At 39.1% G+C, this 25,555-nt stretch overlaps 3 protein-coding genes and 1 long non-coding RNA gene across 7 annotated transcripts; 1 reads left to right on the top strand and 3 right to left on the bottom strand.

Moving 5' to 3' along the window:
• The first annotated feature begins 3,907 nt into the window (after positions 1-3,907).
• On the top strand, positions 3,908-5,988 carry arl2 (ADP-ribosylation factor-like 2). The gene is made up of 5 exons (XM_084404913.1): positions 3,908-4,163; positions 4,383-4,493; positions 4,727-4,889; positions 5,037-5,117; positions 5,228-5,988. The coding sequence occupies exons 1-5, from the start codon at positions 4,099-4,101 to the stop codon at positions 5,360-5,362; spliced, it is 555 nt and encodes a 184-aa protein (XP_084261039.1). The 5' UTR covers positions 3,908-4,098; the 3' UTR covers positions 5,363-5,988.
• On the bottom strand, positions 5,875-11,321 carry LOC311287833. Of its 2 annotated transcripts, none has more exons than XR_014626812.1 (19): positions 11,256-11,321; positions 10,713-10,754; positions 10,073-10,119; positions 9,732-9,778; positions 9,503-9,549; positions 9,287-9,335; positions 9,051-9,099; positions 8,830-8,879; positions 8,620-8,646; positions 8,284-8,386; positions 8,070-8,096; positions 7,804-7,836; positions 7,509-7,568; positions 7,160-7,208; positions 6,943-6,986; positions 6,743-6,788; positions 6,547-6,590; positions 6,346-6,388; positions 5,875-6,256 (listed from the first exon to the last, which is right to left on the bottom strand). It is a non-coding gene; the product is annotated as an uncharacterized lncRNA (long non-coding RNA). The 2 variants fall into 2 exon arrangements; XR_014626813.1 differs by having other exon boundaries at positions 6,006-6,256; positions 7,505-7,568; positions 11,256-11,280.
• A 1,719-nt stretch (positions 11,322-13,040) lies between these two features.
• LOC311287854 (uncharacterized protein) lies at positions 13,041-16,904 on the bottom strand. Of its 2 annotated transcripts, none has more exons than XM_084404954.1 (3): positions 16,779-16,904; positions 14,972-15,625; positions 13,041-13,939 (listed from the first exon to the last, which is right to left on the bottom strand). In XM_084404954.1, the coding sequence occupies exons 2-3, from the start codon at positions 15,590-15,592 to the stop codon at positions 13,820-13,822; spliced, it is 741 nt and encodes a 246-aa protein (XP_084261080.1). In that variant the 5' UTR covers positions 15,593-15,625; positions 16,779-16,904; the 3' UTR covers positions 13,041-13,819. The 2 variants fall into 2 exon arrangements, with proteins under 2 accessions (XP_084261080.1, XP_084261081.1); XM_084404955.1 differs by lacking the exon at positions 16,779-16,904 and adding an exon at positions 15,755-15,868.
• Positions 16,905-19,465: 2,561 nt separating this feature from the next.
• Positions 19,466-24,914, bottom strand: b3gat3 (beta-1,3-glucuronyltransferase 3 (glucuronosyltransferase I)). 2 transcript variants are annotated; one of them, XM_084403571.1, is made up of 6 exons: positions 24,740-24,914; positions 24,424-24,615; positions 24,180-24,336; positions 22,613-22,967; positions 21,347-21,637; positions 19,466-20,593 (listed from the first exon to the last, which is right to left on the bottom strand). In XM_084403571.1, the coding sequence occupies exons 2-6, from the start codon at positions 24,509-24,511 to the stop codon at positions 20,495-20,497; spliced, it is 990 nt and encodes a 329-aa protein (XP_084259697.1). In that variant the 5' UTR covers positions 24,512-24,615; positions 24,740-24,914; the 3' UTR covers positions 19,466-20,494. The 2 variants fall into 2 exon arrangements, with proteins under 2 accessions (XP_084259697.1, XP_084259698.1); XM_084403572.1 differs by having other exon boundaries at positions 24,424-24,891.
• Positions 24,915-25,555: the final 641 nt, after the last annotated feature.

The raw sequence follows: 25,555 nt of genomic DNA, 5'->3' as shown, positions 1-25,555 counted from the left end.
GTCTCTCAGTGTCAAAGGCTGACCTGGAAGAACATCTGAAAAATTCCTGCACAGATGACCGACACCAGGAAGAAGTTATGCTCCCTCCTGACATGCCACCAGTCAATACACCTGAGCACAAACCGGATATCACTCTACCCAGGTGGCGTGAGGTAGAACAAACCGTGCGCCGAGCAAGGGCCGCATCATCCCCAGGTCCCAACGGAGTTCCATACAGGCTCTATAAAAACGCACCAGATGTCCTGCGATTCCTCTGGAAACTGATGAGGGTTGTGTGGCAAAAGAAGGAGATACCAACGTCCTGGCGGAGAGCCGGAGGGATCCTAATACCCAAGGAAAAGGACTCATCAGAGATCGGCCAGTTCCGCCAGATCAGCCTTCTAAACGTCGAGGGAAAAATCTTCTTCAGCGTGGTCGCTCACAGGTTGGCAGGATACCTGCAAAGGAACAATCTGATTGACACGTCAATCCAGAAAGCAGGCATCTCAGGCTTCTCCGGTTGTGTAGAACACGCTAGTGTCATCTGGCACCAGATCCAGGTCGCCAAAAAGGAGGGAACTGATCTTCATGTGGTGTTCCTGGATCTCGCTAACGCCTTTGGCTCAGTCCCTCACAACCTATTGTGGACAGCCTTTGACTACTTCAGAATCCCAGCAGCTCTCACAACCCTTGTCAAGGCCTACTTCAAGGATGTCCAACTCTGCTTGACAACAGCAGAGTACACGACAGCATGGCAACACCTGGAAGTGGGTATCATGGCCGGCTGCACCATCTCCCCATTGGCCTTCACCCTGGCCATGGAGATCATCATCAGGGCCTCTCGATGGACAGTTGGCGGACAGCGTATAAGACCAGGGCTGAGGCTGCCACCGCTCAGAGCCTACATGGATGACCTCACAACTCTCACCACGACTAAGGTTTGCACCGTGCGGCTACTAAGAAAGCTCCAGGAAAACATTGAGCGGGCTCGCATGAAGATCAAGCCGAGCAAGTCTAGAAGCATCTCCATTATCAAGGGGAAGCTGTCAGACCACCGATTTCACATTGGCGAGGAACCCATTCCAACAGTCTCCGAGAAGCCAGTGAAGAGCCTAGGTCGTTGGTATGATGCCTCCCTCAAAGACAAAGAGCAAGTAGAGCAGCTCAGGAGGGAGGTAGCCAGCGGCCTGGAGAACATCGATAAAACTATGCTTCCTGGCAAGCTGAAGCTCTGGTGCATGCAGTATGGACTACTTCCACGTCTCCTGTGGCCGCTAACCCTCTACGAAGTCCCACTCTCAAAGGTGGAGAGGCTGGAGAGACTGGTCAGCTCATACATAAGGAAGTGGCTTGGCCTTCCCAGGTGCCTCAGCAGGATCGGACTCTACGGCAAAGGGATGTTACATCTGCCCATTTCCAGTTTGACAGAGGAGTACAAGTGTGCCAAAGTCAGACTGGAGATGATGCTGCTGGATTCGTGTGATCCATTCGTAGCCCAAACTGCCCCCATCCTGGCCACCGGGAGGAAGTGGACCCCATTGGCTGCTACTGAGCAGGCAAAGGCAGCACTCAGACATAAGGACATCGTGGGCCGAGTGCAGGAGGGGAGGAGTGGTCTTGGCCTTGGGGCGAGTACACCAGCGTGGAGCAAGGCCTCTACACCTCAGAGGCGCAAGCTGGTGGTCCAGGAGATACGTCGGGAGGAGGAAGCAGGAAGGTGCGCCCAAGCTGTGGCGCAGGCAAAGCAAGGACAGTGGATGGCATGGAAAGGAGTGGAGAAGAGGAAGATCTCCTGGAATGAGTTGTGGGAGATGGAGGCATTCAGGGCAAGTTTTACCATCAGGGCTGCCTACGATGTCCTGCCTTCCCCCGCAAACCTTAGCCAGTGGTATGCCGAAGACCCCACGTGCCCTCTATGCCCAAGTCCAGCAACACTGAAGCACATCTTAGTGGGATGCAAGACCAGCCTCACCCAAGGCCGTTATACTTGGCGGCACAACCAGGTGTTAAAGAGTCTTGCAGCAGTTCTAGAAAGTCGACGGACAAGTGTGAATGCCCTTCCTCTCCCGTCATCCCGGTGGCAGCCGACACCATTTGTTCGGGAAGGCGAGGGTCAAGCCAGCTTCACCACCACAAGACCAGACACTGGCCAGCTGGGCAGAGCATGGGACTGGAAGCTGCTGGCAGACTTGGACAAGAAACTCGTCTTCCCAGCTGAGATCACAGCTACAAACCAGCGACCAGACCTTGTTCTGTGGTCAGCCACACTCAAGCTTGTTTACATCATCGAGCTCACCGTGCCCTGGGAAGGTGCAGTGGAGGAGGCTTATGAACGGAAAAGGATGAGGTACGCTGAACTTGCAGCCGATGCCCAAGAACAAGGCTGGAAAGCGAACATACGCCCAGTGGAAGTAGGTTGCAGAGGGTTCGTAGCCACCTCAACATCCAGGCTACTCAGGGAGATGGGAGTGCGAGGAAAGGCCCATCGGCAGGCAGTCAAAGACCTCTCCAGGGCTGCTGAAAAGGGGAGCCAGTGGCTGTGGATGAAGAGAAAGGACTCCACCTGGGCCTTCAAGTGAGTAGATGGCACCTAGGGAGTGAACCTGGGACGCTGGGATTCACTGCTGAACCCTCTGGAGGTGTCGTGGGTATATCAGCGAAACACCGATGAAGGAGGGCGCCCACTTGATAACCCAAAGGGTGCCCTCACTCATTTGACCATCCCACGGAGTTCCATCGGTGCCCCAAGTACTTATTGAGGGATATCAACATCTAGTCCTATACAACAGACCACAATCTTTTTATTAGCATAAGCAGGCTACTACGCTGCAATAAACTTCCTCATGTTTCCTAAAAGTCCTCATGTTTTCTTACACTTGTAATTAATCATTACAAATGTTCTCTAATGTTATTGTGGTTGTTCTTGTTTGTAATTATTATTTTATTATTTATTTTACGTTTATTAGCATTCCCTTGCACTGAATAGGCTATAAAATGCCTGCAGTGCTGGGCACATTTCTCACAAATTGTTGTCAGTTACTAATTCCAAATTCCATGACAAAAATTGTAGTTAGTAATGTAATCTAGATGACTTGTTTTAGGTAATGTAATCTGACTACTTTATGATTCTTTTTTAGATTACTTTTAACCTAACTTGTTTATCACACTGATTTGAAAAGGATAATCTTGTACCATATTGATATAAAAATACAAAGAGAAAGAAAACATATCCATTATTTGTTATCAACAACATGAAGTGCATTAAATATTAGGCTACATTACCACAGAGTTTCCCAGAATGGCGGTTCGTGATGGAACTGCAGTTTTGTGAGTTTAATGAAAAGCTATTAAGTAATTAAATCGTAAAAAAATATATTAATAAATTAATATATATAATAAATATATTAGGAAAAAGAGGTTCAGCTGACAAAAAAGTTTGGGAATCCCTGCATTATATGAAATGACATGAATTTGTACACTTTAATGTGTTTGAAAGACAAAAGCCTTCCAAAGACTTATATCTTCAACGTAAAAGCCCATCCTTGAGTAAGAGAAAATAATATTTGGCAGTCAGTGTTAAAATGTTAAATAGTGATACTAACAGTAGGGTACAGTCAATGAACCCAGATAGCACACGACTATTTGATGTGAAACTTACATCTGATCAAACTAGCACCAGACAGACAAAATAACTTACTTTGCAAGTCTTTTTGTTGGAGTAGCTCACATGTTTGAAATAAATATGCACATAAGGGGGCGCTGCAATAGAAACGACTGATTTTACGACCGGATTTTAACTGTCAGCTTACTTCACCTATTAGAAACGCGAACACGCCCTTGCCGCTGTTCTCCTCTGCCAATAGAAAAGGCCCAAGTATAATTGGCAGTTAGGACAGCCAATCATATGCCTTCAACATCACATTTGCGTACTCTCTAACCAATCATACTTCAATGTGTTGTGTTAGCTCATAGTAACGCTTCCTTGTTTCCAGTATGGCTTTGCACTATACGCATGTGATATTTATTTAGGAAATTAATTCCGTTTTGATTGCGTTTCAACAGTTAATGTGCAAATTCGGGCTTTAGGCCACTTCAGTGTTTTACATCTAAACGTTCACGATGGGTTTACTGACGATCTTGAAGAAAATGAAGCACAAGGAGCGTGAAATGCGTCTACTGATGCTGTATCTTTTCATAGAACTGAATTCAAATGTTTACATTCAGATAAGTTTATTTTACACCGCTGTTGTTTTTAAATGTTTGTATTTTTTATAAAGTGTATATAACCAGCTTACTCTATTCACGACTGTCGATTAACTTACTCAAAAAGGCTAGTTTAATGTAAAGTTCTTATCGCTTGTGATACAAAAGACTCTTGTGGGCCCTTAACCGTTCTTTTATAGTGGACTTGACAATGCTGGAAAAACAACCATCCTAAAGAAGTTCAACGGCCAAGATGTCAGCACGATCTCCCCAACATTAGGCTTCAATATAGAGACGCTTGAGCATAGAGGGTATGTTGGAAACTAGTTGTGTGTTATGTAGTTTTGCATCAGTACGAAGTTGAGAACGCCATAAGATACTTATAACTTATTAAAGGTCTCTGTTGATTGTTAATTTAACTAATTGTTTAATATGTATATAAACAGACTGTTTACTTACCACTATCACTGTGATGCTTTTCAAATAATTCCCAAGTGCAATGTCTTTGTTTCTGTCTGTCTCATTTTGTTCACATTGAGACTAGGTTTAAACTGAATATCTGGGATGTGGGTGGTCAGAAGTCATTGAGATCATACTGGAGGAATTATTTTGAGAGTACAGATGGACTGGTGTGGGTAGTGGACAGCGCTGACAGATTGAGACTGGAGGACTGCAGGAAAGAGCTGAGTACTTTATTACTAGAGGAGGTGAGATGAACGATATCTTTACTTGGACCTAATAATGTCTTACAGTGTTTGAAGTTAAATGGATGAACAAAATGTAATGTGTAAGTCTTTCTCTATACACTTCATATTACATAGGTTTATTACTTGTTTTATTATCCCTTTTGAAAGCGATTAGCAGGAGCCACACTGTTAGTTTTTGCCAACAAACAGGACTTACCTGGTTCTTTATCAAAAGATGCCATTCGAGAGGTGAGCCTTCAGTTAAACAGTCATTTGTAGTTGCATGAACCTGACTTGCATAACCAGTCACAACTGTAATTAGTGAATATGGCCTTGTTTTCTGAATTTTCTCTGTGCAGGTCTTAGCCCTTGATGACATCAAGACCCATCACTGGTGCATAGTGGGATGCAGTGCTGTGACGGGTGAGAACCTGCTTACAGGTGTGGACTGGCTGCTTGATGATATAGCAGCTCGGATCTTTACAGCTGACTGATGGTTGACACAGATAATGGACTGCAAATGTTTGCGATACAACTATCTTAAATGTTTTAAGATGGTTAATGTAGATGTATTACCAACATGCTTTGTGTTTTAAAAGCTGCTTGCCTGAAATGGAAGCCATTTTGAAGTCAGTTGTGTACTTTCCAGCACCATTTGTTCAGCTGCATAAATAAAGATACATCACATCTGCCAAGAATTCTCATTTCTGCCTTGACAAACCTGGTAATTAAAATTGCTGCTCTTACTCCTGAAGTGAATAGAGTAGTGCCTTTTTTTAATATTAGTCCTAGAGGGTGGCAAACTAGGCAAATAATATCCATGAACAATTTCATTTGGATTTTGTACCATCAGAACACTGAAGGCCATTTAAAGGTTAATATAATCTCATGGTTGCAGGTCAGTTTGCTGTAAGATTGCTGTATTTCACAGCTCATTTAGTTCTAATCTATTAGACAGCCTTTATACTATCATGAACCAAAAATAAATCTGTGCAGTAACAATGAATTAATGAAAAATAGTATTTGTTTATTGCTGGTTAATGTTACCTAAAGCATTTGTGAACAACCTTACAGTGTCACTTTCCAATTAGTTTACTGAAATAAACTGATACAAACATTCAAAAGGTTAAGACTGACTTAATTTTGCAAATCCATTTATTTAACAAACAACTTAATACATGCCAACAAGTAGAGGGGACATTTCAAAAAAAAAAAAAAAAAGTGATTTAATTCTAGGTGGTATACAAAGTGGAAACATCACCCACTTATATTTTCAGTCTTAAACATGCCATTCAATCACTTCAAATTCAACAGACGTTCAGGATTTAGGAGCTAACATCAAGCTGTCATCCACAATTCAACTTCTCCCCAGATGCTTTTTAACTGACCTGGAAGAAAGAGGGAGGGGGATGTCAGTACATTGGGGGCAATAAATAAAAACCATTTATAATAAAAATTAAATAAGGCAAATACAAACCTTCAAGGTCAAAATGCTAGCATCATGTGCCATCTAGGGCAACCTGGAGGGACAGTAAAAACAATTAAAGCACAAGAAAAAAAACAAAAAAAAACACAAGTATGGATCAGAGGGTATACCAATCTGTCATGACTTTTCAGCCTGGGGCGGTAATCACTCATCACATCCATACTAATGAGTACAAATATGAATTGTAGGTACCTGTACACTGGACACCATCCTTAATTAGCCAGGCATGGAACCACCTGAGGGAGAGAAAAGAGGGGAGGAGGTGAAGTCAGGACAAGTCAACCTAAGTGTAGTGATTCAGAGGTACTGATTTATCAGAGTCAATCAGTCATGACACATCAGACTGAGGCGATAAGAAAATCATTTAAAAAAAACTCAAAGAACAAACCTTTAATAGCAACAAAACACCAGCATCATGTGACATCTGGAGCAACCTGGAAGGATAGTAGCAACAATTAAACAAGGAAAGTTTAAGACAAACATGAAGTATGGATCAGAGGGTATACCAATCTGTCATGACTTTTCAGCCTGGGGCGGTAATCACTCATCACATCCATACTAATGAGTACAAATATGAATTTTAGGTACCTGTACAGAGTACACCATCCTTAATCAGCCAGGCATAGAACCACCTGAGGGAGAGAAAAGAGGGGGGAGGGGAAGTCAGTACAAGTCGACTTAAATCAGTACCTTTGAATCATTACATTTATCAGAGTCATCAATCAGTCATGACACATCAGACTGGGGCGATAAGAAATCATCATTTAAAATAAAACTGACAATAAAAGCTGAAACAAGTACAAACCTTTAAGGTCAACAAAACTCCAGCATCATAATGTGACATCTGGGGACACCTGGAAGGACAGTAGCAACAATTAAAGCATAAGGAAAAAGATAGACATGAAGTATGGATCAGAGGGTATACCAATCTGTCATGACTTTTCAGACTGGGGCGGTAATCACTCATCACATCCATACTAACGCATACCAATAAGCATTTTAGGTACCTACATTTTAGAACAAGTTTAAATGAAACCAATTGAGGTTAGAGGACTACCATTCAGTCAGATAAATCAGAATGGGGCAGTAATCTTATGAAATCACACCTACTAGTTCACATGTAATTAAAGTTAAAAACAAAAGCACATACCAACCTTCAGTGTGAAGTGGGTCCAGAACTTCCCGGGGGTAGGTACAGAACTGCCACTGTAGTCCTGCATGGAATCAAACTAAATTAAGTATCACACAAAAGGAAGAAGTTTCTCTACACTAACACTAGTCCTTCTCAGACTGTTGGTAACCCCAACAGATCATCCCCTTATTGCCAAGGCAACACCAGTGGGTTCACCTTTTCAGGTTCTGGTATTGTCAAGGCGTAAGACTTGCGCAAGTTACATCATAAAAGGATGAAAGGCTTGCAACACTACATATCTGGGACTAAATTCTTACCCATTTGGACAACTTCATCAGGTGCCACCCCATCTGTTTAAAAAACAAACAAAAAAAACACTTCAGATGGGCAAGTTACACAAGTGCAGAGACACACAAGTGCTAGATCTGTAACATCAGTACAAGATGTAAAATTATCAGCAGGAATTCAGACGAACGAGACTGCAAGAATCATCATAGGTTACAGATGGTATTGAGCATGAAAAGTGCAAGTTAATCAAAGGGACCATTTGTAGTGGGATTTGATATAGGAAGCACAATCTTACCTGTTGAGACCACTTCAGGCATGCAACCTGTCAGGAGCAAAAACAAACCTGAGCATCATTTGATGAACAAACACTCAAAATAGATAAAACATGTAGTGTAACATCAGTAATAAAGATTTATCAACAGGGTTTCAGACGAACGAGATTCCAATAAATCATCATTAGTTACAGAGGGACTGCATATTAAGCATATGGGAGTAGGAAGTAACCTTACCTACCACCGAAGGACTCCACACTTGGTCTTGGACAAAATAGTGCTGAAGTGAAAAGAGGGGTGATGTCTGACTGTTTTGAAATGACTTTACATCAGGCTTCACCTGTAAAAAAAATAAAAATAAATAAACTTCAGATGGGCAAAGTTACACAAGTGTAAAGACAAATGATAGTTCTGTAACATCAGTATAAGATGTAAATTTATCAGCAGGACTTCAGACGAACGAGACTGCAAGAATCATCATAGGTTACAGATAGTATTGAGCATTAAAAAGGTGCAAGTTAATCAATAAGGGACCAATTGTAGTGGGATTTGATATAGGAAGCACATTCTTACCCGTTGAGACCACTTCAGGCATGCAACCTGTCAGGAAAAACAAAAACCTGAGCATCATTTGATACATAAACCACTTAAGATATAGATACAACGGTGTAACGTCAGTAATAAGATTTATCAACAGGGTTTCAGACGAACGAGATTCCAATAAATCATCATTAGTTACAGAGGGACTGCATAATAACTCATGGGAGCAGGAAGTAACCTTACCTACTACCACCAAAGGACTCCACGCAATTAGTCTTGGACAAACATTAGGCCTGAAGAGAAAACAAGAGGGATTTATGTCTGGCAAGTTCTCAAAATTAGAACAGTAACAAAATCCAGCAATCTCTCAGTTGTTCGTTACTTTTCACATGGATTCAAAGTGAGCTAAGTATCTTCATCATAGAGATTGCACAAAACGCTAAATATATAAACAATAAAATTACCTTGAAAGATGCCAGTCCTTGGTGAAAGGCCATTTTGTGTAGACGTCACCTAATAAACAAAGGTCAAGACTTAATATTTAGTTTAAAATAAACAAAACCACTATGTTAAACCTGTTCTGATCAGGGCTTTGGTGACTAATGCCATGGAGCAATAATGCCGTCCAGATATTAAATGGTATAAACCATTCATCCTCTCAGACTATTTAAGCAAACGCCACTTCAAAAAGAAAGCTCACCTGATTGTCATTCTGACCATACTATGGCTACCAGGACAAGTGGAACCACCTAGACAGATAACAGGCACAGTATTAAGCAAATATGGTGTATGTCATATGGTCTGATCAGACTTTGGTGACTAGAATGCCATATGACAAATCTGTCGTCCTGTTACGTTGTAAAAACTTAAGCACTTCAGAATTGTGAAACAAATTGTATTTTGGAAAGCCACTTACCAATCCAGCATCCATGGACACCGTACACAGTTTATGTTCAGGTAATCCTAAAATACAATTATTTTGTATTATTTTTAAAGCTACAATAAGGTAGTGATGACTAAGCAAATCATCCACATTGTCAGAATAATAAGGCAGACATCACTGGAATTCAGACATATGCTTGTCTTTGAAATCATCACGTAAGGGTTTATCCTAAAAAAGGGACCCTAAATTCTTGAAAACTTACCTTGAATTTAACAGGCCTCTTCCTCATCCCAGCAGACTGTGTGGAAACTGCAGAAACAAGTGTCCACATTCACAAACACGAAAACAAAAGAAACACTTGGCAATGCATGATGCCTGCTACTCAGTTTAGAAATATTACAGAAGAGAAAATTCAAAGTCACAGTAGTACTACTGGATGCCTACGGTTTCAATAGGGATGTAACTAAACTGAGCACAAGCCACCCACATTATGTCAGAATAAAAAGGCAAACATCATTGGAATTCAGACATATGCTTGTCTTTGTAATCATCATTTAAAGGTTTAGCCTTAAAAACAGGAACTTCAATACTTGAAATGTTTACCTTGAATTTAACAGGCCTCTGCCTCATCCCAGCAGACTGCATGGAAGCTGCAAAAACAAATGTAAAAATAATTTTACAAGAGCCTGCATTCACAAATACTAAAAACACTTGCCAATCTGTAATAGATGTGCAATGCTACTCAGCTTAGAGAGTGGTTACAATCAAAGCAATTCAGGAAGAGAGAATTCATAAGCCGAAGTAACACTGAATGCATAAAATTCATGCACTCAGCACAAAGGCCACAGTTACTTGGGTGTGGTAGACAAAAGTAGGGCCTAAACCATACTAGTAGTTATCCTAGAACACTTATATTTTGCTCTTCTTAAATTTAAGTTCTCAAGAAGCGTAGTTATAAAACATGTAACATGCACTGATCTTTTGGGATCAACTTTAGTTATTTCACACTTGTCTTAAATTTAATTCCTTAATCAGATCCACGTGCAAATGTCAAAGTTTGCTCTAAAACCCATCCAATAATGCAAGTTCACTACACTCTTAAGCAGAACTCCTTAATGTAATATTTTATATAACTTTAATGCCATTTATTCAAATGAAAAACTAGCCAAAATTCATTTAATCGTCAATATCTGTCGATCTCTACCATGTTTGCTTGAGTAAGTGCACCTACTACAGAACTTACCTTCCCAAGATGGCAGGGACTTCATGCTCGTCGTGGCCATTGCTGCAAAAGAACAAACGTAGTTGAGACACGTGTTCCCATATGAAACTTCCAGAACGCCCAAGATTTACGAATACAACTCAAGCGAAATCTCTCTTCAGATATATAAGAGTGCATTCACAGGGTTTCAGAACAGGTCTGTGAAAGTTATCATCATTGAGAGATCGTGCCATAGACGAAAAAAGCAAACCGACAGTAAATATCTTGTAATTGCGATACAGTATCATGTAACCTTTGATAAAAAGTAGTAACGTTTCAAAGAATGGCAATAAGTGAGGCAGGATGGTTTCAGATGCGATTCAGAATCTCGTGGGCTAACGGATTGCAAACACCCTGCAGTTGTCTGCTAAGGGCCACTGTACAGAAATAAACATTTAAATGCATGCATACTACTAACAAAGAAAAGGTGACTATAATTTAGGCCCTCTTTAGAAAAAGGCGTTTTAAAAAAAGTTAAATAAAACAACTACACTTCAGTTAACAAGAAACAGTAAAATCCCTTACCAATGAAGAAGCTGCTTCAAAATGGACGAAAAGAAGGTCTGGGCGCTTTTTATCCTAGTCACATGTGAAAGTCCACGCCCATTTTACAACAACCAATAAGATTACTGAGTATATTAAAAGCGCCAGTATACATTTTTGCTTGTGCATTAAAATAAATAAAATGGATAAACTGTAACTGCTCAAAATGTAGATGCAAAAGTTGTTTATTCTAGTGCACATAATGCACATTTTAAATAGCAAAAAAATAAAAGCAGCATATACTGAGAGGCAAAACTATGTAGGCTGCTTATTTGAACAATCACATTACTATATAAGTTGTAGAACTAGCGCGTTTTGTTGCATTATAATTTGTAAAGTAGATGATTATATAAATTGTCTCTGATGATAATCAAAAAGGGTTTTTTTTTTTTTAAGCTTCACATTTTCCACTAGATGGCATCATATCTGCAGCGATACAAGCGTAGCTGCCTTCCCCCACCTTACCTTTTTTTCCCCCTGAATCTGAATCTGAATATTATTGTGAAATTGAGTTAGCCGAAACAGTTTTGAGTTCAATTGATCTAATTTTGTGTCTCTGGAAAATAGTGATCTATGACATTGTATTATATTGAATATCAAAGTTTTTTTGTGTCTATTTGTTAATGAGCGATTTGTGGACACATTAATGTTTTTAGATTTGTGGAGTAGCCTAACAGTATTTTGAAGTAGAAAGATAAAATTAGACCCTTGGGGTAAGATTACCCCCAGAATTGGCACAGAAGGCCCAAAGTGGCATGTTGTTATTTTTAAATGTAATAATTATTGTAATTAATGGGGTTATTATTCAGAATTTCCTTGAATTAGATTTCAGACAACTTCGCTTTCATTAAATCCTATAGGTTAGTTGAGTGAAATCATTCCATTTGCATATGTTTATTGTTATTATATCTTCAATTAAAATATTGCCAATTAAATATGTAAATATGCATATGCCTATAGTCACAGAATAATTTTACCTTTCAGATTAATCTCTTTTACTGGGATTCTGCTTTGTCCGTCAAGAGTTATTCAATTAAACTAAATTATCAAAGTTCAATTTTAAAATAATAGTTGATTTAGTATTTAATAATAAAAAATATATTATTTGTTACATTTATATAGCGCTTTTCTCTGCACTCAAAGCACTTTACATAGAAGAGGGGAATCTCCTCAACCACCACCGATGTGCAGCATCCACCTGGATGATGCGACGGCAGCCATTTTGCGCCAGAACGCCCACCACATACCAGCTTACTGGTGGAGAGGAGACAAAGTGATGACGCCAATAAGTATATATGGGGATGATTAGGACGGAGGCCATGATGGACAGAGGCCAATGGGCAAATTTGGGATTTTTAATGACCACAGAGAGTCAGGGCCTCGGTTTAACGTCTCATCCGAAGGATGGTGCTTGTCACAGTATAGTGTCCCCATCACTTTACTGGGGGTTAGGACCCATCAGACCACAAGGTGAGCACCCCCTGCTGGCCTCACTAACACCTCTTCCAACAGCAACCTAGTTTTCCCAGGAGTCTCCCATCCAGGTACTGACCAGGCTCGACCCTGCTTAGCTTCAGTGGGCAAGTCTTGGGCTACAGGGTGATATGGCTGCTGGCATATCCGATTTGACCTTCCATTTCTAGTGTGATGAATGAACCATATCAACCACAATGTTAAACATTTCTTTCTTGACTCTTTTGCCATAGAATAGCATAATATTACTCTTTTCAAAACAATACTTTTGTACAGAATCAAGTAACACATGTTGAATTTCTTTCACTTTTCCTTTTTTATTAGCATTGATTTGATGTCACAATGCAAATAAAACAAGACATTACAACAACAACAAAAAACGAATTTCACTTAGGCCTATGTGACATTAGGAAACTGTGGGTTCTGTAGGTAAGATACAGAAGATAAATACATACAGAACACAAAATCCATCTCTTAGCTCAGTTATTTATACACTTCACTGCCAGTGATGTTGTACCTGTTGATGGCTTTCTTTTTTTAATCTTTGAGCTCCCAGATTAGTTTTAAGAGTTAACCCTTTGTTACATAGCCTTGAAGAATACATTTTCATGGCCAAAGTACAGGAACTCTGCTTCTGTTCACAGCTCAAAAACATTATTGCATCCACACACACACACACACACACACACACACACACACACACACACACACACACACACACACACACACACACACACACACACACACACACACACACACACACACACACACACACACACACACACAAAACAACTTTCCATGAATAATAATAGTATAGACCATGTTTCCTAACAAGGGAACAAAGATCAGGTACATGCCTCAGTTAGTGCTGTGATAACAAATTCATACACTGATAAAAAGTTCAAATATTGACCTCTCATGTCAGGTTACATAATGATCAGTTTTATGCAAATAACAACAATGCATATTAAATATTTGAGCACATTTCAATTAATAAATGAAATTACTCACTAATTTTAAAATATATACAAGTCACTCTGTTCAAATGAATTCTGCTAAAACACGATTCCTGTTCAGTTCAGTTTTGTCTGGGGTGTTGATGAAGAAGAGGCTGATGATATAGGTGTCAGTGTCACACTGTACAGATTGGCAACGAAAGTCTCCCATCCTCGACGGAAAGCTCTGTCCACAGCCTAAAAGTGAAATAAATGATAAAGTCAATTTATCTCAGAAAACAATATCCTTTATATAATATGAACATGCATCTTAGAAGTTTGTTCACTGCAGGGTCATTGCTCTGAAAGAAAGAATGTGCCCTTATTGGCTAAACTAAAATACATGGAATGTAGGTGAAGTGACAGGGTCGTTTGGTTATTTGCAGACATTCCTCCAAACAAGGTCACCTTGCATATGACTGAAAAGAGTTTTTGTTCCTGTATTGCTTGCTTCTTTCCTCTGACCAGGTGCAAACAGAAAACGGATAGTGACATAAGTTAACAGATGGATCAAGAAACTGACTAGGCCTAATAAAATACGGGGGTGGGGGACAGATATACATGAAGCTATTAGTGCTATAGGGTGGACCATAACCATGCTATAGGCTATTAAAGCAAATATATACATTCATGGAGTGATCAGACTGCTTATTTCAGCACAATTCAGAAAAAGGAACTTTAGCCCAGATGCCTCTCCAAAACATTTTCACTCTCCAAACCAGATGGTTTCAGAATAACCATGACCCTGCCTACTCAACTCAAGTGACGGAAAAAGCTATCCAATATGTGGCCTTAACTGGGGTCTAACAACAATAGGCTAAGAAACAAACAAAAAATATGGAAACATATATATTTTTTATATTTATAAAATAGTGAGCAAACGCATGATTGATATATTTATCTACACGTTGTTATGCACAGCCAATCATTAACCATAACTTTAAGTCTCACCTTGTTGTGTTTGATTCAATAACAAGAACCGACTCATTAGAGTCATTTGTTCGATGTACGCTCTACTACGCTGGTTGCGTGCATGTTTTTATTCACAAAAAATAACCGTAGCGGTGTCGCGGCCCCGCTGAACAAGAACTCTATCAGGGTATTTTATTACGGTATTCCGTCCGCATCGAAGAATGCACGTGAGAACCGCTAACGAAATGAACCCGTCCCCAACGTCATTCAGTACCGGATCTTTATTCAGAGCAAGTTCCCAATACAGCTAAATCTTACCTTGCGATAATTCTTGAGAGTGTTTCTCTTTACAATTTCCATTGCCTCTCCTTTCAATTTGCCTTCTGTCTTCTCTTTTCTTGTGTCTTCCATTTCCCCTTCTCCTTCTTTCTTTCCTGATATTAGAATCTGGTCATCAGCATGTTCCCTCATGGAGAAATGGACCATTGTTGATTCTGGTTCTCCGCTTTTTTCCAGGGTTTGGGTTGCTGCTGGCACCTCTGGGTTTAGATCTACAGAGGTGGATTTGTTGGCCTCATTACCCAGTTGTTTGTCTGATGTAAATTTGTCATATTTTGCCTTCCTGGAGCTCATCCTGCTCCAGCGGCGACTTAGTCTGCTGGGCTTTCTCTTCAGTAAAGTGGTCCCATCATCATCCATCATACCCTGGTTGAAATCAACCACATGGTCATCCTCTTCTATCCAGCCTGGAACTGTCCCATTGTCTTGGCTGCTCCTGTTCAAGGCTCCTATCTGCTCTTCTGTGGGTGTGGGTTCTCCCGCCATCTGTACATCGTCTCCAAACATCTCATCCAAGCGCCCATAGAATCCATTAGCCTTGTCCAGGAAAGGAGGAGAACGAGGGGCCTTGTTCTTTTTGGAGCTCTTGCCGATAGTCATGGTCTTGAGAGATGGTAATCCAGTCTTTGCAATCTAAAGAGGAAGGAAGGAAGAAGGAAACATGTGACTTTGACGTGATCATCAGTTGAAAATGTTGGGAAGAGATCAGACAAATATTTGTCATGGAGAATTTACATAAAATTGTTCCACAACATTCCTTACATAATCAAACAAAAGAAGAAGAGGAAGAAGAGCAGCAGGCTTCCTCGAGGTAACTGTCGAAATGAAGTCTACATGGCCTGAGGTTTATCTTTCCCCTCCATCCCACTGTAATGTGTGTTTATCAGTCATGTCATCATAGACACACTGTTCAAAGTTCATTCTGTGTGTATACAGCGTATCAGCAAGTTCCTATTTAGGGACAGTGTGTCTCCTAAACCAACAGACTACCCTCTGCTTTATGACTTTTTGATAAGATGAGCTCAAGTCTGTCATTGACTTTGACTCCAGTTGGTTGTGCTGGAACTGCAGCTGGTGCCAAGACAGATGACTCAATATCACTCACAAATATGTCATACTGCACAGAGATTTAAACAGAGTAATTATTGCATGTTTTTAATATTATTCATAAAGGCCTACAAAAGAAATGGACTGAGATGAAGAGCTATTAATATTTGACCAGAAAACTTTTAGTAAAGCCTTTAACTTACATAGGCTACAGTGTGTCAAAAAATGGGAACCAACAGTTTTCCAGATATATTTAATACTTGATATATAAATCAAGCAAATATTTACAGGCCGTGCTGAAGACTTCAACTCTTTGGAAATGGTGCTATTTTCTCATATTCTCAATGCTGATTTGAAGGTGTCTTATTTACATGTAAGTCAAGCTGTTTTTACTAAAAGCTTTTTCTGTTTAGAAGAAAGGGAACTGACTAACTTCAGCGTTCAGAGTTAACCATGTCAGAGTATATAATTTGGTATTATAAATTATAGTTTACACATATAAAAAAAAAAAAGAAAAAGCTGTATTTTCCTATACATAAAATGTCTTCTTTTTCTTATTCTAATGTGTAAACTATCATTTACCCTATCCCAAGCTCAAGGTTGCTTCACAATAAGATTAACCCATTCATGCATTTAAAGAAAAAGATTAAAAGAAACATACATAAAATGACAGAAAAAAACGGATTAACAGCAGTAAACATATACATAACACAAGCGCATTCAAGCTTGAACGACTTACCTGCTGGCTGTGTTCGCGTGACTCTTCTCTCACTCGCTCTTTGTGTTCTGGGCCCAACTCACCTTAATCTGACACACACACAGTCGTCACACTGTCTGAACCTGTCGTCATTCAAGCACATTAATTCCTCCCTCCCTCTCTCTCTCTCTCTCTCTCTCTCTCTCTCTCTCTCTCTCTCTGTTTCATTTAATTAACTGAAGAAGGGAAGCAGCCTACAAAAACTACAAAATAAGTATCAGCCAACTAAGACCTAAATACACAAACAGTATCAAACTTTTACTGCATAAGTTGTAAAGTTGTAAGCGTAAGTGTTGCCAAGAACCATTATCAGAGGTACTGACTCACCTGAGCAGGACTCTTAAATGTGTTTTTGGGGATTATTCACTGGGTGGGAACATGATGCACGGTCAGGGATTTTCATTTCCAAAGGAATACAAATCCACTAAGAACACACACTCATTACACATAATTACCAAATGTTCTTGCTTATTTACATGTTTTTCCCTCAAAAAATGACGTTGAAATAAATAAACAGAGTAAAATAGGACCAAGGGAGCTCAAAATACAAAAGTAACTGTGATGGAAAGAGAATGAATATATGCCTGGAAACATTAGGTGTGGCATTTAAGACTAAGTGACTCCTACAAGGTAATACTTAAGAAAGTGCATGTAGACTTGGGTATTCACATGTAATTGTACGTCGGAGCGATGTCTAAATCTGTCTTTGGATCTCATTGTGTTCTTTAAAAGTAGTCGTTTGAAGAATCATCCATCCTTGTGCTTACAGACAGAAAACCAAAGAAGAGTTAACGTCATTGCCCGGTGGTAATGACCCCCGAGGATATATAGAGAAACAGCTGTTTCACAGATGTGATTTCACTTGAGTGTTTGGTTAAGAGGGCACATGTTGCTGTAGTACTGTTGAATCATTGTAGAGGGAGTTCATGCCTGCTTTTTCAATCCTTCTGGTTTCACGTGGAAACATTACTCATAAATAATGATAAAGCTGGTGAAAGACTGACAGCAAACTCATAAAAAGTTTAGGATGAATTTGTTTCAAAAACATCTGAGATAAATGCCTGAGAAAAAGATCTTCTTTTGTTTACAGCGAGAGTCATGACATAACAGGCGGTGTTTGAACATCAAGCTAACACATGATGCTTCAAGGGGCTTTGACATCAGGGTTGTTCACCATTCAGAAATGAATTGAGTAGCAAATTAATTCTGTTTGCTACTGCTAGTCACAAACAGAATGCAGAAGTGAAATTTGAGGTAGATTAACTTAAATTAAGTCAAGATAAACTTTGAATGATGGCTTGACAAAGAGTCTTCATTGAAGAGTTATAAGCCATGAACCAAATTAGTTACGAGGTGAATCATAACATTACGAACTTTGATTAAAGGTTGGGTAGGCAATTTTAATACATACATCGACAGGGAGGTAGGACACTGCATCTTTGCATTTAGACCGAATTCAATGATTGGACAAACATTTCATGGTCCTGCGCCTTCCACAGACCAGATATATACATATAAATACATTTAGACCACTTAACTTTGTGATTGCTATCAGGATGTGAAGAGACTCTCAACCAGCGTAACAAAAGAAAATTCTGGAACAAATCACTAAAAAGTATTTGGAAATAAATATGCATACAAAATGTGCATATATACAAATATTTAGATAGTTTAAGAATGTAGGGAGACTATTATATAATTTGCTGTACTTTAGTTTGCTTGATGTGGAGATTTCTTTGCAGTAAAGAAGTTTTTCACCAGGAATTCTGCTGTTAAACATGAATATTTAAAATACAGTGCTATGCATAAGTTTAGACACCCATGCTAAAGTTGACTAAAAAGAGGAATAAAAAATCATCTTTTGGAAATTGAACTTAATTTAAAAAATTAGGAAAAATCCAACCTTTAAGGACACCAATTTTCTTTGTGAATGAATAATGTATCGTAAATAAATAAATGTTCTTCCTTAAAATACAGGGTGCATAAGTTTGGACACCCCTATGTTAAATTCCCATAGAGGCAGGCAGATTTTTATTTGTAAGTATATATATATTTTTTAAATTTAGGCTACTAAACATCCTGATAAAGTTCCCTTGGCCTTTGGAATTAAAATAGCCCCATATCATCACATAGCCTTCACCATACCTAGAGATTGGCATGGAGTACTTTCCATAAGATCATCTCTCAATGCAAATCAAACCAGCTATTAGGCTAACTGAAATAAAACCATGCCAATCTCTAGGTATGGTGAAGGCTATGTGATGATGTGGGGCTATTTTAATTCCAAAGGCCAAGGGAACTTTATCAGGATGCATAGTATCCTGGATCCATGAAGTAACTGGCCTTTAAAAATAAAAATCTGCCTGCCTCTATGGGAATTTAACATAGGGGTGTCCAAACTTATGCACCCTGTATTTTAAGGAAGAACATTTATTTATTTACGATACATTATTCATTCACAAAGAAAATTGGTGTCCTTAAAGGTTTGATTTTTCCTAATTTTTTAAATTAAAGCATTAAGTTCAGTTTCCAAAAGATGATTTTTTATTCCTCTTTTTAGTCAACTTTAGAATGGGTGTCTAAACTTATGCATAGCACTGTAAGCTGAAATAATGCAGGCTGATTGCTTCAACAAAAGCATATACAATAGATGAACAACCTTGTAGTTTAGGGTAGAACTGTCTTTAATAGTTTATTAGTTATCGTTCAAAATCAATTCCCCTACACCGAAAGTGAAAGGGACCAAACTGTTGCACTATATTCAACTTCCTGTGAAGTGACCAACTCATGAATCGGAAGGGAGTCAATACTTTAATTCAGAAATGTTCACATCTTGATTGACATATTTACATTCTTACATTTGGATTCAGTAAAACAGGTCGACCTCTAAAGCACAAAACAGAAAATTTCCCAGCACATGGAATGACGGAACTGTTCAGAAACTGAATTTATCTGCTTCATTCTGCTATCTACAGTTTTTACATCGCCACCAGTATGATGATGTGCATAGCAACTCGAAATGTTATCACATTCTTTAACTGCTTTCACTCTTCGTTGTTTCACAGGGTCAAGTGACATCATCTGTACTTTACACCATGTCACCTGAAGCTTTACCATTGCCACGTACACAACATGCCACTGGATTAAAGATAATCACACCATTGTGATTCAAGAGATTATTAGTGGCACAAATAGACACCATATCTGACCTTTTTATATCCTCCACTTTTCAGTGAAAAAAAAAAAAACCTCTTTATTATCAAGACATAAGACAAGTACACCCAAAGAGACAAAGACATGGACAGCATAGACATAATGAGTTCATATTATAATAAATATATTTCAAGCAAACCTCACACTTCTAATCTATAAATACAAGCTCATCATCTTAATGATTGATACCATATGTACAATTCCCTTTAAATATTGTTCAAGTGAACAGGTGATTAGGATGGTTTATGGGGTGCGTAATGAATTATAACAATCCTTTTCCTTTTAAGCTGCAGGTTTCTTTGTGCCCCTGCATTCCCCTGCACTCATCACCTCATGTCTTTGGTGTGCGGCCCAGAAATCACACTTACAGTAGTGTCTTCAGTACATTACAATTTACCTCTTGCCATTTAAATAAGAGAATCTGTTTGGCACAATGGAAGCGTGGATGTTTGGTAAAGTTCAGGCATGTTCTGAGGAGGTGACGCTCACACCTCCACATCCGGATCTGAACCCAACCCTTGCTTCTGCAAAGCGTCTTCCCTCTTCATCTTTGGCTTCTCAGTTCGGGTGTGCCACACCAGCACCTGAGCAAGAGGAAAATCATTTCAACAGTACGTAAAGGAATAGTTGACCCATTCCAAAAGGGGCTGGGAAAAATTCAGATTTTAAAGAATTGGCTCACTTTTAATTTGAGTTGGAATTTAAAATGAATTCTCCACACAGAAATTAGTGTAAATCCCTGAATAACAATTCAGAGAAGCAGGTCATGGGATTCAGAAATTGAATTGGAATTTAAAAAATAATTCTTAATTTATTTACAGATGTACAACCCTGATTCCAACAAAAGCGGATTTCTTCCCTTCTGCTCTCGAATCTCATTTAGGTTTGTGCATGTCACATGACTGACCATGATGTAGTTACTAAATATACTAGAACTATTTAAAAACTTATCCGGACTCTAACTGTTGCACTATGTTATTCAACTTCCTGTGAGGAACTCATGAACTGAAAGGGAGCCAATACTTTATTTTTTGTTGATTGAAATAAAATTTTATCTAAATATTAGATGAAAAATGTAAACTACATGAAAATGAGAAATGTGTCCTTGGCAGCTAAGTGAAATAAGTGATAAAATGACTGACCTAAAACTAAAATACAAATACAAATAAATGCATACTATTAATAAAAATGACAAAAGTACATACAAATTTATTTTCATTTACAAATGTATAACAGCTAATAAACAGAATCCTCACAAACAAAATAGACATAAAATAAGCTCATATGCAGCAATGCTGGTTAATCTCTGAACACTAGGTGCAGAATAAAGGATATACCTTGGAGCACAAGTCTGCTTTGGGTTCAAGGTCGTCCATAGTAACCAGGTGTTGAAGGAAACTACTTTCCAGGAAGCCCATCTGAGCATCACCGTCAAACCGTGCTTCGGGATTGGTCATTACCAACCTCAGGGACACTGCAAAACCAGCCATGTCCATGGGGAAAGGGCGATTGGGGCGCCAGCCAGTGTGGAAACGCACAACCTTCCCATCCTCCACCACGGGCCGCTCAAATTTCATCCCGCCCACCAGACCCACGGGCCACACAGAGACGCGGTATGTGTACCGCATCTGGGGATGATAGGAGGGAGAGTGTGAATGGAAAAGAAGTATGATATTGACAACCAAAAAAAACAAATCAGGAGGCCTTGTGTCCGTAGGCAAAGACTATGTACAGACCCAACATGGTTTTGAGAAGGGTTGGTGTAATTGAGACTCCAAAAGAAAACATCTGTTACACCTTTTTACACCTGAAGCACAGCTCCACCTGGAGGTTTAACCTGTAAACACCCATTAAATTACTTGAGATGATCCCAAGTTCAGCTTTCATTGAAATTCTCCAAACCATTACAATACAATCTGGAACAAACTTTCACATCTGGAGAAGTTTTGCATCTAAATCTACCAATAAAAACTTTATTAGTACCATTTTCTACATATAAGAATAATAGAATTAATTAAAACGTCATTACGATCTTTTAAATAGCACATGGAAGTACAGGAACTATGTAGTGATAAACAATTTTGTTCATTATTTATTTGTTTGTTTGTTAAAATGTTTTTTTCTTTTAATATTAGAAAGAAAATCATTGTAGAAATAGTTTAGATGTTCCTACAAAACTTGAGAAACCAGAGTTCATTTAAGTGTCCAAATATTTGACAAGTAATAAACACTACTGTTTAAAAGCTTTTTTATTAGTTTCCAAAAAAATATGAATCACTGTTTTCAACATTGATAATAATAATAAATGTTTCTTGAGCATCAAATCAGCATATTAGAATGATTTTGAAGGATCATGTGACACTGAAGACTGGAGTAATGATGCTGAAAATTCAGCTTTGCATCACAGGAATAAATTAAATTTTAAAACATGAAAATAGAAAACAGTTATTTTAAATTGTAATAATATTTCACAACATCACTGTACTTTTTGATCAGATAAATGCAGCCTTGGTGAGCATAACAGACTTTCAAAAACATTGAAAAATGTCGCCGACCCCAAACTGTTTAACGGTAGTATATATTTAACCTTTAAAACACCTCACCTCTTCAAAAAGCTGCAGGCTGTACGTGTTGTCATCATCAGCAAAGTACACCACAGCCTCCTCGAGGGCAGCCGCTTCCTTTCCCTCAGCAGCAGCACCCATCTCTCTGAGCCAGCGTAAACCCTCGTTCCTCTGCTCAGCTCCCCGAGGCTTCAGCCAGCTGGGATCCCCTTCCTGGAGCTTCCTGTCCTTGGGGGTCAGCTTGTGCAGGTGGGTGTAGGTCAGGCCAGATGCAGCCAGGAAGTCTGTGACGAGCGGAGTTGGCTGGGGAGCGTCCTCCACCACGATCCAGTGGAGCTGAGGAACATGGAGGAAGGTGAGAGACAAACGAGTGAGCTCAGCTTTCTGCACCAGTCTGGAGAGAGGATGAAGAGGGAGAAAGAGAGAGATTAAATTCTGTGCAGTTTAGGGTGACACTTTCCTCAAACGATTATCCACAAAACATGCAAACTTCATAAAGGGATAGCTCACCCCAAAATTGTGTTATTTACTCACCCTCAAGTTGTTCCAAACCTGTATGAGTTTCTTTCTTCTGTTGAACACAACATATTTTTTTCCCTACTATGGAAATCAATAGGTGCCGTCAACTGTCTGGTTACCAACGTTCTTTAAAATATATTATTTTGTGTTCAACAGAAGAAAGAAACTCATACAGGTTTGGAACAACTTAAGTAATGCCAAAATGTCAATTTTTGGGTGAACTATCCCTTTAATGCATGAAGGGGCATTCAGAACGCATTTTTGCGTTTAAAAAAGCACAAGGTCTAGAGATAAACTTCTTTTAACTTGAGCACCGCCTTTTGTAGTATGTCATGTCATGCGCAAGACACGGCAAAAGACAAAAGATGCAAGCGCTAGGTCAGTCTAGCGCATGTTTACGGTACATAGAAATAAAGTGGAGAAGAATGCAAAAACGTGTTCTTTGCTCCCTAAGAATGTTCACCATGTAGCTGTATACAGTATTTGCATACTATAAAGTTCACACAGAATGCTTTTTTGCTATGAAAAATATGAGCAATGGAACATGAGCACTGACTCATTTCCATAATTGGCTCTTTTTAACAGTAGGTCGCAAAAAATCGGTTTCAAAGCGATGATGGCGTAAGCATCATATAGTTGGTAAAGTTTAGGACATCTCTGATGTAGCATTTCAAATAGTAGTGCCAAATTTACACTGCAAAGGTGGCACAGAAGTGCTTCTGAAGTGGCAGTTAGGTGTCTTTCCACAGACTGTTTAATGCTGCTCAGAGGTGGCATTGATGCATTTTACACAGCAATAACGGAATAAACAGTATATAAACGGTATAATACTAGGGGTTGAGGTGGGTCAGAGCAGGGATCATTTAGTCTTGCTTTTATCCGGCATTGCGTCTTTACACTGAATTTTGAGCAGGCACAGACCAGCCTTAACTCGGCTGTGTAAAGACCAGCCTTAACAGTCCCAAAAACTTTAACACTGTTCTATTGATGCCTTGCCAGCTTTTATATGTCCTTCAGTAAAACTAGTTGACAGGAATGAATGACATTCCTGCATACTTGTGTAATCTTGAAACAGCTGCCTACATACCTTGCATATGTGGGTGTTATCACATAGATTTTGGGCACATCAGTCTTCTTCAGCTCGGATGTTTTTATGTGTTCCTGCAGCTTCTGAAGCTCCGTTCGCAGATGAGAGATCTGCTGATCTTTAGACATGCCATGATCTCTACAGTCACAGCGCTGACCTGCAGAGAAGATTCACTGTCATGGTTAACAATGGCTGATTCAAGGCCGAATGAACAAGGTAATGATGATAGCGATTCCAGTCTTACCCAACTGCATCAGCGCATAGATGAGTCCTAGCAGTGACACCATGAAGTACATGACAAACACAGTCTTCAGCTTCAGCCTCATTCTCATGATGGCCTGCTGATGCAGAAATCAAGACTGACGGAGAAAGGGCGATGAAACCGGTGATCATGAAGACAGCCCATGTGAATGCATCATAACAACCAAGACTACAGCTGGCGAAAAAAAAAATTAGAGATGGTTTTCAGCTTCCCAAATACTTCCAGTGAAAATAAAATCAGATATCAATTTCAGTATATATGAATTTACAGTAACAACTAATGTAGTTTAATAAATTACACTCAATGATGTGCATTAAGGTAAAGTTGAGATGAATAAATCCTTTCCGGTCGCTTCATTTTGTGTATTACAGGCAGCGTTGTGCGTCTCTATGCATACTAGACAAGCGCAATATGATGTACAGCGATCCCATTCATCCACTGCGCAGTACCAACAACTTCCGCTTTGAATGTGTAACACGGTAAATTATCTCCTGGAGCATGGAAATAAACCATAGTTCCGCCCTATAACTTTTGTTCCAAGAACGTTAAACCTTTAACCATTTATAAGAAAAACTCCAGTGAGTGAAATAGCAGATGAACTTTTTTTGTGCTATGACCTATTGTGAAAAAATGTAAAAGGTAAACACAAAGTGCATTTCATCATTATCATATCCACCATGAATATACTGATTTTGAAATGTCATAGTAATGGTCTGACTTAGCTGATTACATTTCTATTTAATAATAAAATACTCTTAATTTATTCCAACAGCTTTCATATGAGAATTTGTTGCTTATTCAAAGAACTTACATGCATCTTTTATGTCCATCAGAAGGTAGTGTTGAGCTGTCTGAATTATCCCATTGTTTCCCAAACAATTATTTTAGAATATCTAAACGTGTGATTATGTATATTGTTCAACTCAATCTATACTATAAATGAATTAGTTTATAAATTAAAAGAAATGAATCCTTTTATTCAGTAAGGATGCACTGATCAAAAGTGTCAGGAAAGACTTTTACATTTAAATTCTTTTTCCGATAAATGCTGATCTTTTGAACCATTTTTATTATTCATCAAAGAATCTTGAGCATGAAATGATTAAGTAGCACA

This window comes from Rutilus rutilus (genome assembly GCF_951802725.1).
Source record: "Rutilus rutilus genome assembly, chromosome: 3".
NCBI classification, from domain to species: domain Eukaryota; kingdom Metazoa; phylum Chordata; class Actinopteri; order Cypriniformes; family Leuciscidae; genus Rutilus; species Rutilus rutilus.
The sequence above is the reverse complement of the archived record's forward strand: the minus strand, read 5'-3'. Positions and strand labels throughout refer to the sequence as shown.

Coding starts and splice junctions, on each gene's coding strand:
- b3gat3 (XM_084403571.1), bottom strand. CDS start 24,511: ATGAGAATGAGGCTGAAGCTGAAGACTGTGTTTGTCATGTACTTCATG. Junction 24,337..24,423: donor CTATGCGCTGATGCAGTTGG/GTAAGACTGGAA, acceptor TCTTCTCTGCAG/GTCAGCGCTGTGACTGTAGA. Junction 21,638..22,612: donor GCCTGCAGCTTTTTGAAGAG/GTGAGGTGTTTT, acceptor TATCATCCCCAG/ATGCGGTACACATACCGCGT.
- LOC311287854 (XM_084404954.1), bottom strand. CDS start 15,592: ATGACTATCGGCAAGAGCTCCAAAAAGAACAAGGCCCCTCGTTCTCCT. Junction 13,940..14,971: donor CTCTCAAGAATTATCGCAAG/GTAAGATTTAGC, acceptor TTTCACTTTTAG/GCTGTGGACAGAGCTTTCCG.
- arl2 (XM_084404913.1), top strand. CDS start 4,099: ATGGGTTTACTGACGATCTTGAAGAAAATGAAGCACAAGGAGCGTGAA. Junction 4,494..4,726: donor GAGACGCTTGAGCATAGAGG/GTATGTTGGAAA, acceptor CATTGAGACTAG/GTTTAAACTGAATATCTGGG. Junction 5,118..5,227: donor CAAAAGATGCCATTCGAGAG/GTGAGCCTTCAG, acceptor TTCTCTGTGCAG/GTCTTAGCCCTTGATGACAT.